Genomic DNA, 15,356 nt, shown 5'->3' with positions numbered 1-15,356 from the left:
GGACAAGCACAATCAGAGGGGCTTCCTTGCAAAAATACAGCGCTCTAAAGCATGGTTAATTAAATCATCCATCAAAAGCTTCAAAGGTGGTGCTCATAATCCAATCTGGCTAGGGAGCATCCTACAGGAGAACAAGCATTCGGTCTTCCATTTCTGAAAGTTAGAGGTATTGGCGTTTGTTTTTTTGTATGCAGTGTAATGCTGATATTTGCATAGCACTAATTCCAGTCGCATGACCTGGGGGCACTGGAGAACCGGATAATGGGAAATAGGTTATGAGGGAGGGGAGACAGGAGTAATATGCTGGCTCTGAAAAAAAAATATTAACAACATTCTGGGAAAAGCAAACAATCCTAGAGAATGCAAGATTAAGTAAAGCATGTGAAAAGTAAGCAGGAGCAACATGTTTATTTTATCATTTTTATACATGTAATATGCTGGCTACAAAAAGCCTGTAACATTTACTGCTGTAATGTGCACGAACAGCGAAAGGGTGTAGTGCCACAGGCTGTCCTTAGGTGTCCTTTGGAACGTCTTTTGGCCGCATAAGGTACAGCACCCTGCAATCTTCAATTATACACATCCTCAGTGACCTTCGGGCGCTGTGCTGAAAAATGAAGTGGGGCGCCTGTTTTGCAAAACGTTTTATGCTGTGCATTCAGGTTATGAGGGAGGGGAGCCAAGCGTATTATGCTAATTGAAAAAAAAAAAAAAGTAGGAGGGGGTGCTATATGAAACTTCACGTAGTGATGTTAAGCGCTCTTTCGTTTCAGTTTGCGCTTTATGAAACTTCACGTCCTCATGTAAAAAAAAAGTAACAACATCTTGAAAAAGCAAACACTGATAGAGAATGCAAGATTAAGTAAAGCATGTGAAATGTAATCAGGAAGAACATGGTTACGTTAACACTTTTACACTTATAATATGTTGCCTGAAAAAAACCTGCAACATTTACTGTTCTACTGTGCACGAAGCAGGGAAAGAGTAGAGTACCACAGGTGGTCCCTAGGTGTCCGTTGGGACCTCTGTTGGCCACATAAGGTACTGCACCCTGCAATCTTCAATTCAACACATCCCCAATGACTTCTGGGCACCGTGCAAAAAAATTAAGCGCGTCAACCGTTTTGATAAAAGATTTACACTGTGCATTCAGGTTATGAGGGAGGGGAGACAAGAGTAAAATGTTGTTTGAAAATAAAAATAGGTATGAGGTTGCGCTATATGTAACTTCAGGTAGTGATCGAGTTCACGATATATGCATAGTCTTCTGATCAAGTTTGCGCTATATGAAACATTACGTCCTCATGTAAAGCACTCAGAAACCAAAAAGAAACAGCAGTATGCCCACAACAAGGAAGAGGAAGAAACAACATATGGCCATGCAGCATAAAGCGGGGAGGCAAAAGGTAAAAATAGTGCACCACACTGAGCTATATGGCCGATCGCGCAATCATCCATGTAACAGGGTCGGTCTGCAAGGCGGTAACAAAGCAGCCTCAAGGCAGGACAAATGTGAAGCATTTTCCTAGGACATCAAGGGAATTTTAAAAAGCAGGCCAAGGAACGATTGAAACTGGTGGGTGTAAGATGGGCAGGGTTAAAGCCCACAGATCTAGATTACAACATGTTGAGACAACGCTTGCGTGGTGCCTAGGCTCGACCTAAAAAAGACTTTCTCAGCATCTGGAACCTAGCAATATAACAAGGATGGCAAATGATTAACAGCTACTGACCCGCCTCCGAGGCAGTCACGTCTCGCCAGGGTTGAAGGCGGCGAGGCGGTGTGCCGGGACAGGGGGTTGCCATCAGGGAAGGATTGGGGAATATTAATAAAATAAAAATAAATAAATAAATAAAAAACTTACGCCTACTCCGCCACTCCTTCTTCCTCACAGGAGGCACAGGCTCCCAGACTGCCCTGCGCCAATCCTGACACTGCTCAGAACAGCGTTAGGATTGGCTGGGAGTGTCCAGCCAGGGCACACCCAGGCAGACTGAAGCCTGTGCCTACTCTCTCCAGCCCGGCACACAATGCCGAGCTGGAGAGCGCATACTGCAAATGTATGTTTGGCCGGCCGGAGACAGCCAGCCGAACATACATGCACAATGAGGGGGAGTGCTGAGCAGTCCCCCTCAGTGCTGTCATCCTCAATGCCCCGTCCCTTTCACAACAAAACAATAATAAACGTTCAATTCAATAGTTTATTCGGCCTATGTTTAGGCCATTTAAAAATTAGAAATAGTCATACATGCAAAAAGATAGAAATCGTAAACCATCACATATAAAAGAAGGATCAACAGTTATCACACTGTTTAGCGAAACGGGCCAGAGGTTATATGAGAGTTCCATAGTTTGTACCTCCCAGAAAAAAAGAAGAAAAAAAATGCCATTTACCAGAACGGTTAAAGAAGAAACAAATGATATGCCAAAACCTTTCACAGTGTGCTTAAGGAAAACTGTTCTAGAGCAAATTATACTTTAAAAAATGGTTCATAGTGCTTCATAAAAAAAATCATAAATAATTAAAACAAGACATTTAAAATGGTACCTAAATCTTACCATATGCAAAGTGCTATGTGCTAAGATAATACAAATCAATTTAGAATAAAAGGTTGCATACCCAATCTTTTCTGATAAAACATATACAACTATTCTAAAACAGATTTATACATAAAATAGATCATAAAATTAGAAGCCAAACTGTGGAAAAGGGTACCCTAGGTTGGCCTGTTCACTTAAATAAATTGGTCAAATTATTTGTGTTGTGCAGTTTACAAAATAATATATGCTAGGGAACTATAAATCACTTTAGTTGGGGTAGCCCACTGGAAAACATGCAGGGAGATACAATCTAATATCCTCAATAGATCAGCACTAATAGTTATATTTAAAATCCCAATCTATTGTAACAGACCACATCCACTAACTTCTGGACCGTTTTTCAACCAGTGGATTGAGATCTGAAATAATCCTACTATGGATTGTCCATGCTGCTGACAAATATTTAGAAACAGAGCTCACTATCAGCATGGAAGTGTCATATTTACATAGTCTGTAGACACTGGTTCGGTTTTGTGCTGGCAATGTTTTGCACAGAGGAATAATCCACTTTCCTCAAGGGCATTTGTACAAGGGACAGAAAAATAGGACATGCTCTGGAGTTTCCTTGCATAGATGGCAATTTATACATTTGTCAGACATAGGACTATTGGACGGCCAATGAGCCGTGAAGCTGTTGACCGCCAATGTTCCGTATCTGAACTGAAGTAGTAAAGAACGGGCACGGGCTGGTATAGGGAGATCCAGGAAGCTTTCAGGCAAAGGTTTGTGCTTGACCAGCAGGAACTCTGCTGTCAGCCGACCTGACCCATTTGAGCCGAGAGATTCCTCATAGATTTTCCCCCAATATCGGTCTTTAAGCAGCAGTCTAGCGTTAGCAGGGATCATCTCGGGATTCTCCCAATAATGGGATAAACCCAATTTGACCCAAGCTGCTTTCATCTCCCTTAACCAGTGAACTTTTTCCCATCCATAGCAAGGTGATAATAGATCTTTAACTGCTGTCCTAAAGGGTTCGAGTTCTTCCATTTTCCATAGTCGAACCCAGTATAGAAGTGGCCTTAAGTAAGCTGTATCTTTAATGCTGTTTAAACCCAAATCTAGTCTAAGGGGGAGCATCGGCGTGCCCTTCCCTAGTCTAGATATGTGTCTGAGGAAATTATTTTCTTTGGTTTGAAGGGTGTCCAGTTGTCTATTTGAACCCCAGAGTTCCACTCCATATAGGGCAGCGGCACGGATTTGGACTTTATAAATTTCAGAAAAAAGAGTCAAAGGGGGGCTTGCTGCAGTGCTAGCCTTCCGTTCTATCACTCCACATCTTTGGCTGATGGTAAGTGCACCTTTCCTTATAGCTGCATCCCAGCTGCCCTTATCAGATAATCTAATGCCCAGGTAATCGTATTCCATAACCCTCTCCAAGTGAACTGAATCCATCTTTATATTAGCTCTAAGCTTCTTGTTCGGGGAGCTATATATCATGAGTTTGGTTTTCTTAACATTAATATCCAACCCGTAATCTCTGCAAAATGCACAGAACTGGTTGACCAGATTTTGGATTAAACATGGCACTTTTATCCCAGCCAACTTTGGGGAGTCATTAGTGCAATTTGTTAAATACTTAATACAATTATTTATGTATAAAAGGAAAAGGGTAGGGGTCAGGACACAGCCCTGTCTGACTCCTCTCTCAATAGGCACTGGATCTGTTAAGTCACCATCCTTACCGCTCCTAATTTGTGCGTAGGTGTTCTCGTGTAATCGGGCGATAAGTTTCAAGAGACCATATGGGATGCCCATGTTGGCTAATGTCAGCCATAACTGGTTTCTGGGGACCAGATCAAATGCGGCTCTAAGATCAATAAAAACTACAAAGAGGTTGCCCCCTCCTACTTCCACAGTCTTCCATTTGATTGTTAGAAATCTTAACACTTGATCTATGGTACTGACTGCTGGCCTAAACCCTGCTTGCAGGTCGGAAATGACATTAGTTTCCAGAATCCATTCTTCTAGGTGGGACAAAATTTGCTTTGCAAAAAGTTTTTGGGAGTTATCAAGTGAGGAGATTGGACGGTAGTTGGCAGGGTCGGAGGGGCTGCCTTTGTTTATTATTGTTTATTACTGTTTTGTAGTAAAAAGGTTTGCAGCTGCTGCTGGCGGTGGGGAAGACGCTCCTCTGCCATAGCGGAGGAGCCGCCATTGCTGCCAGGAGAGGCGGTGTGAAGTTTAAGTGTTCTTAGCAGATGTTCCCCTCTTGTTCGACAATGAGCCGGCGCTGGGCATACGTTAATGACTTCATTGTGTGTGCTTATCAATATGTAAGTATAATAGAATTGTCTATGCGCGTACATAAATGAAGTTATACTTATGTAGCAAGTGTATTCTGAAAAGTATGCCTAACTTCCAAATAAGTATGTATATAAAATATGTGTTCCGACACACTGCCTTTGCATTTATTTACCTCAAGTAAAGATCTTTGAGTCAAGAATTCAGTGTTTCTGCTTCCAAAGTTTTGCACAGACCACCGCACCCGGGTCTTCTAATTTCATCTGGGGGTGTTCTTGTGAGTGGTTCCCCTTAAGGTGAGTGCTTAGAGTTAAACTATTCTCCTAATTGAAAATTAAAAGCTGATAATGATCTTTATGAATTTGCAGTTGCATAACGTGGCTTTTGAAAGCTGGGCTGGTGCATGTAATTTGTATATGTTCATAACTTAATGATATTGTCATTTGGTAACATGGCACATTTGAAAAGCAATTACATCGCAGCCAAATCGATGTTTGGGTGCGGCACTAAAACTTGATGTGAAAAGAAGGCACCTATCGGCAGACTAAACACACAGGCGGTCATTACAAACATGATAGTCTGGACTGCCATGCCGGCGGTGGCTACCGCCATATAATAAATGTGGGCAAACTGCCACTTTTGTAACTCCGCCACCAGCAGACTTCAGCCACCAGGCACCCTCACCTGCAGTGCTGCCCACTGGATAATGTGTCTGGTTCCACCAGCCTTTCCCTGGTAGTTTACCCTACCAGGGAAAGGCTGGGAGAATGGGTGACTCAGGGCCCCCTGGGGGCCCCTGGACTGCCCATACACAGTGAAATGCGCAATGGGTGCTGCTGCACCTGCCGCCCTGCTACATTGCTACCCTTCTACATTGCCGCTGGCTCCATTGGGAGCCAGCGTCAATGCTCAGGCCCTGCATTCAGCTGGGCCAGCTGGCAGAAACAGTTTCCGCCCACTGGCCCAGATGAATGTTCATTATGTGGCCGGCGGGGGCTTCTGCACAATGGTGGTCTTTCGTTGACTGCCAGTGCCGAACTCAGCGTGTTTTCCCGCCGAGTTCATAATGACCACCACAATTTTTATTTCTTAAAGCTATCTAATAGTCTCTTCTGAGAAAAATTCGAGGTTAAACTGTAAGCCTTTTAGAGAACCATCCCATCAAACATACTCAGGGTGCTTCGCTTCTTCCTTTCATTGGCAATCACATTCGAAGCGCTGCGCTGTCATACTGTTGTAGAAGGCACTAAACACATACTATTTCTATCACAACATAACCTATTCCCCTCCTCAGTGACTGGCCACCCCGAGGGTATATTACCTGTATATTACCATGGGTGAAAGGTACAATTGAAAGAAGCCCTCACTTACCAATGTCGCCAATGGAAGGGAAAGGTGAGTTCCCAACTCTTTAAGAGCATTCACCTACTCACAACACAGACGTTGCACATCTTTTACCAGATCAGAAAAGAGGTTGACATTTGGTAAAAGTTACTGGAATTCTGTAAGTTACACACAGGGTACACAGGTGCTAGACCTGTCAGCATTAGGGTGGTCTTCCCCCAAACTTATTGCCTGCTTGGCTCCATTTTGTCTGGATTTTTGGTCTGTTGGCCTTAGGACTCTGTGCACTTTACCACTGCTAACCAGTGAAATAAAGTGCATGTGCTCACTACCCTAAACATGGTTTGATTGACATATACATGATTGGCATATTTAATTTACATGTAAGTCCCTTGTAGAGTGGTATACCATATACCCAGGGCCTGTAAATTAAATGCTACCAGTGGGCCCGCAGCACATATTGTGCCACCCACTTACTTGGCACCTTAAAACTTGTCCAAGGCCTGACATTGCAGCTTGAAGGCAGTGTCTCACTGCCATGTCGACATGGCATTTAAACCCCTTGCCAAGCCTTAAACCCCCCTTTTATTGAATATAAATCACCCCTAAGGTAGGCCCTGAGTAGCCCATGGGGCATGGTGCTGTGTAGTTAAAAGATAGGACATGTACTTTTTAGTTTTACATGCCCTAGTGGTGAAAAACTCTTAAATTCATTTTCTCACTACTGAGAGGCCTACCCCTGCCATAGGGTAACATTGGGGATTCCTTACTAAAATTAATAAGTCGTAATTTCTAAACCAGAGTTGGTAGATATGTCATGGTTGGTACCTATGAACTTGTAATGATAAACCCTCTTTAATGGTGAAATCGGATTTATCATCACAAGTTTGAAAATGCCACTTTTAAAAAGTTGTCCTTTTTCTGCCCTTAGACCTCTGTGCCCGTAACTTGCCTCAGGTCACATGACTGGGTGTAACTGACAGTTAGGACTTTGTGAATTCACCCCAGATAGTCACACAATAGTGGGATTAGCAGAGCCTGAATGGGCCATTGACTGACTTGATGGGGGGGTGGAGCTAAATACATCCCCACTTCCAACTGAATAGGTTGCCACCACACAGCAGGCTTAATGACCTTGTATTGTCAGTGCAGACAGCTAGGAGCCAGGGCAGGGGAGGCAGTAAATTCCTGGAACTTCAGAGAACCCTTCTGGAAACTTCTCCCAACTTCTAGGAGCAGGGCACCAGTTATAAAAAAAGTGCTTTCAGACCTGCTCCTCAGTTTACTACTGGGCCTGTTGAAGGACTCTCAGGATTGCCAGCTGCTGTGACCTGCTGTGCACTCTGCCAGACTGCTGCTGTACCTGGAAGGACTGTTTTGCTGCCTGGAGCCTGCTTGGGACCTTCAGAGACCACCCTGCATTACCACCTACACCCAGGGGCCAGAAGAGACTCCAAGGGCTAGTTCAGCTGGTCTCCTGTTTTGAGCCACAGGGACATAACAGGCTTCCACCATCTTAAACTGGCACACAGACCCAGCCTGAGTGAGTCTTGCACCCCCCAAGAGATCTCCATCCAATCCAAGACCCTTGATTGTGGTGCTAAAGGTGCCCCGGTGGCCATTTTCTAAAAGTGAGGACTTTTAGGAGGAAGTGAGGAAGTTTGAACCTTAAACTTTAAAAAATCATAATTATTCTATTGATTGGATTTTGATGTTTTGGAGTCAAATAATGTATTAACATTTTCTCTATTTTTCTAAATTGGTCTGAGATTTGTATTGTGTTGTGTTTTCACTATGTTGCTCTTTGTGTACTGCATAAATACTTAACACATTGCCTCTAAGTTTAGTCTGACTGCTTTTTGTGCCTAGCTACCCAGGGTTAAGCCAGGTTAATGTAGCGACTTTTTGAGGTTCACCTAGCAAGGGATTGAGGCTGTTGTTTGACCAGGGTTCACACCCCTGTCAACCAACAACCCAATTTCTCACACCAGGGATATTATCTTGTTTTTGTGAATGTTCTCAGAATGGACCCACACCATCTTGTAAAGGTGTGTTTGTGTGTGAGCGTGTGGCGCAGGAGTCCCGGGTGCAGATGTGCAGATTCTTTGATGTGCCTGACAGTAAATGTTTAGATATGAGTAGATGTATTTTAGGCACTCTCAACATTTTTCCAGTCCAGTCACACTGACACTGGAGAGTATGGATCTACAGGTTCTGCATGCAGCAACAAATGTGTCCAGATATTATGGCCCTGGCGGTCAGGGCGGTGTTACCACCAACAGGCTGGCGATACATACAGCCACTTTGTGAGATTGGCGGGTTGGCTGCAGCAAACCCGCCAACTTACTACTCATACCCCCATGGCAGTTTGAGCCGCCGGGCCAGAGAATTCCATCTCCAGCCTGGCGGCTGACAGAGTACCGCCCCTGGCATTATGAGCCAGCCTACCACCATGGTTTACGTACCATTAGCAATGCCACGAAAACCACGGTGATAGGCCCTACCGGTGACAGGGAATCCCTTCCCTGTCACCGGTAGGTGGCTCCCCCACTCCCCCAAACACTCACCTGAAATCCCCTACCCACCTCCATCCAAACTCACCCCTCACCCACCCTCATACACACAGTAATCCCCTCACCCCGACATTCAAACTCACACCTCAGCCCCCTCCGATACATGCACACACACCCCACCCTGATACACAAACTAACACCCCCTCCGATCCATTCACTCACCTCCCATACACTCACACACCCGCACTCACCACACAACTGTCCCCACAGCCACACACGCACACATCACCCCCTCCCTCCGCCCCCACTAGAGTCACAGCGCCCCTCACCCCACTGCTCCCGCATACATGCACACAGACAGCCACACGCACCACACATATACCCATTCACTAACACTGCCATACACGCATTCATACACACACTGCCATACACGCATGCAAACATGCATACTTCCAGACATACTCGCACATAATCTTTCACACATTCACACTGACATGCATTCACTTCACCATTATTACACCCATTCACTCACATGCATACAACCACACAAACAACACAACACACACTGACGCATTCACACACGCACTCACACACTCAGACACACACAACACCCCCCACCCTTCCACCCTTCCCTGTCAGACGCCCGACTTACCTTGTCTGGCGAGGAGGTCATCGGGAGGGAAGGGGCACTGCTACCGCCAGCAGCATCCCGCCAGCAGAACACTGCCAGGCCGTGTTTATGTTCATAATACAGCTGGCGGTGTTCTACTGGTGGGGCGGTGCAGGTGGTAGTAGTGCAACCTTACCACCGTCCGCCAGCATGAGCACTGCTGGATTTCCGCCCTTATTGTGGCGTAACTCAAGCAGTGCTCATACTATGGCGGACGGATTGTAGCCGCGGTGGCGGTATATTGGCGGCCATCGACGCAGTGGTAGGTGGTATTTACTGGAAAAGTTAAAATGAGGGTCTATGTATGTGCAATCATGTCTTGATTCATTCACTCATTCATTCACAATGATGCGTGTTGGCACCAGAGTGCAAAAAATGTGAAACATTCATGTCAAGCTTTCAGTGCACATTCTAAGAATACTCTGATCCCATCACAGATGTCTCGCATACTATTCACACACTCTTCAGATTACTTGAGGACATGGAACAGACTTTAAATACACCTTTAATGAGTGTTTGACTCCACCTTTAAGCATTAATCCCGTCAGGATTAGCCAAGGTATCCCCACAAAGATGGTTTGCGCTGCTTAATATGTGTGTGGAATTCTTTCCAAAAATTAAATTTACGGCCACTGTTGTCACATCATGATCCACTGAAGTCCTTGGAGGTTGCACTGCACAAAATGCTTGAATAATGTATGTGCAGATGGTAAATATAATCAGGGCTTCCACAAAACAGGTGATTTGACTGCAGCATTTGAAAAAAATGGAAATGCTACTGAACTGCAGTGAGTCTGGATAAGAAAAATGTATTTCAGGGAGATCACGATAGGAGTTAGATGAAGTCTATGAAACCCATAATATTTTTTTCCTTCTCAGTATGATTGCCAAATCATTGGATATCTCTCTCCCCACCCTCTCTCGCTCAATTTCTCTCTGTCAATGTCTTTCTCTCAATGGCTCTCTCTCTCTTTCTTTCTCTATCTCTTTCTCACACTGTCTTCCATCCCATAATGGAATGGAATAGAGAGAGACTAGTATTGCAATGTTAGATTTGAATGTCATTGTTATGTTTTGCTGTTTAGTAGTACAGAGGCACTTGCGGCCTGCTGGTAAAGTGCATGAACTGTCACTCCAGTGGCTGAAGGTTCAAATCCTAGTATTGCAAGGTAGTATGTCTTTTTATTGACTAGTTTTTTTAAATATTACAAATGCCATGGGAAGGAATAGTTACATGTTATCATATCAAAATATTTGAGTCGAACGTCATAGCTATGTCTGGACACTGCATAGTAGGGAGGCACCTGTGGCCTGGTGGTTAAGGTCTCCGACCTCCCCCTTGAAGATTTAGGCCCTCATTGCGAGTGTGGCAGTCTCAAAACCACCACACTCGCGATGGCGGTCGGTCAACACCCGACATGCACAGCCGAAGGCCGTACACGGTGGTGGTTGGATTAACATACAGCAACTAAAAATACTTTCCATTAAAAAAACATAGAAATTCAGTGAACAAATTAAAGGCTATAGAGCAGTATTTTTCTCTTAAAAACCAAAGGTTACAGTGATTTTATTGTTACGAAATAGAATTTAAATACATTAGAAATTCACTGAAAAAAACAAAGGTTACAGGGACGTTATAGTTAGGAAATAGAATAAAAAAATAGAAACTCACTGAAAAAACAAACGTTACAGGTATGTTTTAGTTAGGTACTGAATTTACTCACACAAAGCCATAGAAATTCAGCAGTTGAAGTTACCAGCCCTAAATTTAGATTACGCTCCCACAATGCATTGCTTATGACCTCACATACTACATCACTCACGATATGGTCAGTGACGTCACTCATGACATCACTCATGACATCTCAATAACATCACACACCAATTCACAGACCCACACATCCACTCATAAACTCACATACCCACTTACACACCCACAAAACCACTCACACACCTACGCACTGACCAACACAACCACTCACACACGCACTCACACCCACTCACACACTCACTTACACACCCACACAACCACTCACACACCCATACAGACACATTCACAGCTACTCACCAACCCACAAAACCACTCACACACCCACTCACAGGCCCACACAGCCACTTCCACACCCACTCACACATCCACTTACCCACTCACACAACTACTTACACACTCACACAACCACTCACGCACACACTCTCACATACAGCTACTCACACACCCACACAGTAACTCACACCAACTCACACACCCACACAGAGACAGTGGTACCCTTTTAGAAATTGCAATAGCATATGTTTGCATTAAATGTGTTGTTTTTTTAGTACCTAATGTCTGCTTTTCATTGGGCCAGATCTGTAGATCTGCTACAGATCATTACACAATATAATCGGCAGACCCCTTATTTGCCCGAGGATTTAGGATGAATCCACAGGTCCATAAAATGAATAAAAAAAAAAAAGACTTGGTGCATTGCATTTATAGAAAGACTGCATAAGTTATCTTACCTTAATTTTTTATTTTTTATTTTTTTATTTTTTATTTTTTATTTTTAAAACATATTGTAAGAAAAAATGTGTGAATGAAATGTATTTATAAACTTGTGAAAATGTATAATACCAACTTCAACTTATGGCTCAAATTGTAGTGCAATTTATATAAAAAAATGAAGGTTGCAGAGATGTTATAAGTTGGAAAAAGAATTAAAAATAAACTCGAAATTCTCTGAAAAAAACAAAGGAACATTATAGTCAGGTTCAGATTTTACACATACAAAACCATAGAAATTCAGCAGTTATAGTTACCTGAGCTAAATATCACTTGCGGCCCCTGCAGTGCAGATGCCGCGGCTAGCATCCCACTCTAAAAAGTGGTCTTGCTTCAGACTCCAGTACATTTCACCATCTTTGATTGGCAGAATATTATCTTGCCCACAGTCTGATATTGACAACTATGTTTAATTTTGCAATGTTTAAAAACAAATGCTGTTATTACATTAAAACATCTCCCCACCTCAGTTCAATCAATCCTAATATCAATTAAAGCTATGTGGTTCACTAAAGTTTGTTGTTCTAAAACATTGTGTTATGGTTCTAAAAGTTTCGGAAGCACTGATTTGGCGTACAATTTTCTATCAGAGTCACATGCTATTCTCATATAAAATATTGATCCTTTAGTTGAGGATAATACTAATTTGATAATTGTGTTTTGACAAAAGGAATGTGATCCGCCTGCTTTAAAAAGTGTCACGATAACACAAGTAATGAAAACCCCATTTGTTGATCTAAAACTAGTTGTGAGTTTTACACCGATTTTCACTTTCTTTGTGACTATAACTAAAATGATAGTGGTAGATCAACTGCACAATTATCTTGCAGGCTGTGCTGAACTATACAATAAAACCAGTATGCAGTCTAAAAAATTTAGATAATTTGTCTGTTCAGCAAATGCCCCTAGATTGGGTGCCCTTTAAAGGGACGATCCACTTTAGATTATTGGGGCCCGATTGACAAACAAAAAATTGCAGCTATACATTTATAAATTTTCTTTCTCTGTTGAAAGTACTTTCGGGCTTTACATTCACAATATTGCTAGTGATATGTCCAGAAGGGTGCAGAAGCATATTGCAGACATATTACTTGGAAATGTCATGCACATATTCCCTGGAATCCCATTTCCCCCCATGCTTAAGTGTTTATTCTGTGCAATTATGCACTGGGCAAATGGAGCCTGATGTGCATATGACACTTTGTTCTTTTCCTTTTTTTTACCAATGGGAAAACATTGGGAAAACCTTATCTCTTACATCTCCTCCAAGTTTGCCACCATAAAAATAGAGCTACTTATGCTCTTTGTTGAAGTAAATCCTGTACATCTGCAGGGTAAGAAAGGGTTCAATAGCATTTTAGATCACAATCCAAGTATTTCAATGTGTTGAAATAGCTGTTTGACAAGCAGTCAATGTCTGAGTAGGTTGTCTTATGAGTCGGTCAGCTAAGAAAATATCTGCCTGGTTGAACCGGATGCTCCCTAACCAAGGCAGATGTAAAAACTATTTGGAGGACCTTTCAGTGCTTGGTATTTTGTAGAATGATATATGGGCTTCAGTTTTTCCACGTATTCAAACCCACCACTGCCTGGACTCTGAGGCATATGTCTAAGCAAGGAATTCACAGGCAATTAATGGCTTAGCAGAATGACAGTTCTCATTGATGTTCTCAGACACTCCCCCATAGTATACATTGTTGCTTGAGGGATCTTTCTGTAGATGAGGAAGCAGGAAACAGACTTTAATGGAGCATAATACTTGTCCTTGGAAATCGTGTTTTTGATTGATCAATACTTTATCATTGTAGAGAATACCCCTCTGAGAATTACACCTGATGCCAATATTTTGTGATACAGTTCCTTTATGCTTTTTTCAATTACTTCTTCCATTTGGTGTGTAGAGACTTACGGTGGAAACAACATCAGAGTTGCAGGAGGCACTTCTTAGATTACATGCTTGGCTTGTGATGGATAGGCATTCACTGCTCCACAGAGCTCTATGAATTCATTCAAGTATTACATGAGCTGGTGCCTGACTGAGAGCATTAAACCTTTTCCATATCTAGACACCAGTGTATATTTCTCTCAACAAAGAACCTTTGCAGATCTAATCTGTGAGAAAAAAGAGTAAACATCAGAAAAAGTTACCAAGGGTAGGTAACCTCTTTGGCTATAAATATTTACAGGAGCCTTTGGCCCACCCAAGACATCCTAGTTTTAATAAACTGTTCCTGTTTTAGGGGAATTCATGATTCCTTCAGGATCCCCCACTTCTTAGCGGGGTATGGCACAAATCTTATATGGGTATGGCTTCAGTATAGAACCTGGCACGTAGTCCATGTTGATATCTGTCACCCCCTCTGCGACCTTGAAGGTAAAGGCCCGGAGCAAACTGGTGAAGAAGATGAAGATCTCAGTCCTGGCAAGTTGTTCCCCCGGACACATACGATGTCCTGTTAAAAGACAACAAATGAGTAAAATAATTTATTCTTCAGTGTAATATTGAAGAAGCAATCTACCTAAGATTATGGGATGAAGAATATCATCAAAGAACTAGGAGAAATTATTATGTAAAATTTTCGGATTCCAAAGATCTAAAAGAAGGTTAAGTTTAAATGTCCAATCTACGAACTAAAGAATGCAAATCAACAGCCCACACCTTCCCTCCTATATGTAGGTTTGGAGAAAAACAGGATTTTGAATTCTACAGCATGCTGTGCCTTAATGTTCCTGTGGTCTCACATTGCCAAGAGTAATACAATGCTGAAAGGCATTTCTGACTGTAACCATTGGTTCAAGAGATACTGGTCTTTGAAAGTTGTCCAGTAGTCCCAGTTATCAGCCATCAGCCCATGGGAAGCCATATATTTAGAAGGAATCAAAATAGTTTAAGCTCAAATAAACTATTTCAAAATAACGTCCCATGAAGATCCAGTACTCCAGGGTATCAAAAGAAACATACCTCTTACTTCCCTGAAGCGTCCAGATTCATCCCCACCAATCCAGAGCCTCATGAAGCAACACATTCTATAATCACTGATGGTAAACCTGGCCACGAAATTCTAGTTCTGTGTTAAACCTTTCTGATAGATACTTCTAACCGCTGATTCCTCACATTCAGAATAATCCACAGCTGCCAGACTGGATTGTAAACTATCCAAAGGTGGCCCTGTGTGACTCTCTGTGGGCTTTGTTCTGGCTTCGAAAAATAAGTCAATAGGGTGTAAATGTGTCAATCTGTCTCGCTCTTAATCTCTCATGCAGTTTATGTATGTGTGCCCCAGGATTCCTGCGCATTGGCGATACTGCAGCAGGTTTAGACCTTTTTGGAGGCCATACTATATATCTTTGACTCTCTTCCAGCTACCTCTGGCATGCTGGATCAGTGACATAATATAGAGTCTAAACATATTGTGATACAGAAATATTGTGTCACAAATATCA

General features: G+C 42.7%; 1 protein-coding gene across 1 annotated transcript in view; it reads right to left on the bottom strand.

The window, feature by feature from the left end:
- Positions 1–10,956: 10,956 nt before the first annotated feature.
- LOC138265294 (cytochrome P450 2J4-like) overlaps positions 10,957–15,356 on the bottom strand; it is a 241,757-nt gene continuing 237,357 nt past the window's right edge. Inside the window, exon 9 of the mRNA XM_069212900.1 lies at positions 10,957–14,365. Coding sequence (XP_069069001.1) covers positions 14,187–14,365 — 179 coding nt within the window. The 3' untranslated portion in view covers positions 10,957–14,186. The remainder of the gene's footprint in view (positions 14,366–15,356) is intronic.

This window comes from Pleurodeles waltl, chromosome 11 (genome assembly GCF_031143425.1).
Source record: "Pleurodeles waltl isolate 20211129_DDA chromosome 11, aPleWal1.hap1.20221129, whole genome shotgun sequence".
Taxonomy (NCBI): Eukaryota; Metazoa; Chordata; class Amphibia; order Caudata; family Salamandridae; genus Pleurodeles; species Pleurodeles waltl.
This window is presented reverse-complemented; position numbering and strand designations above follow the sequence as displayed.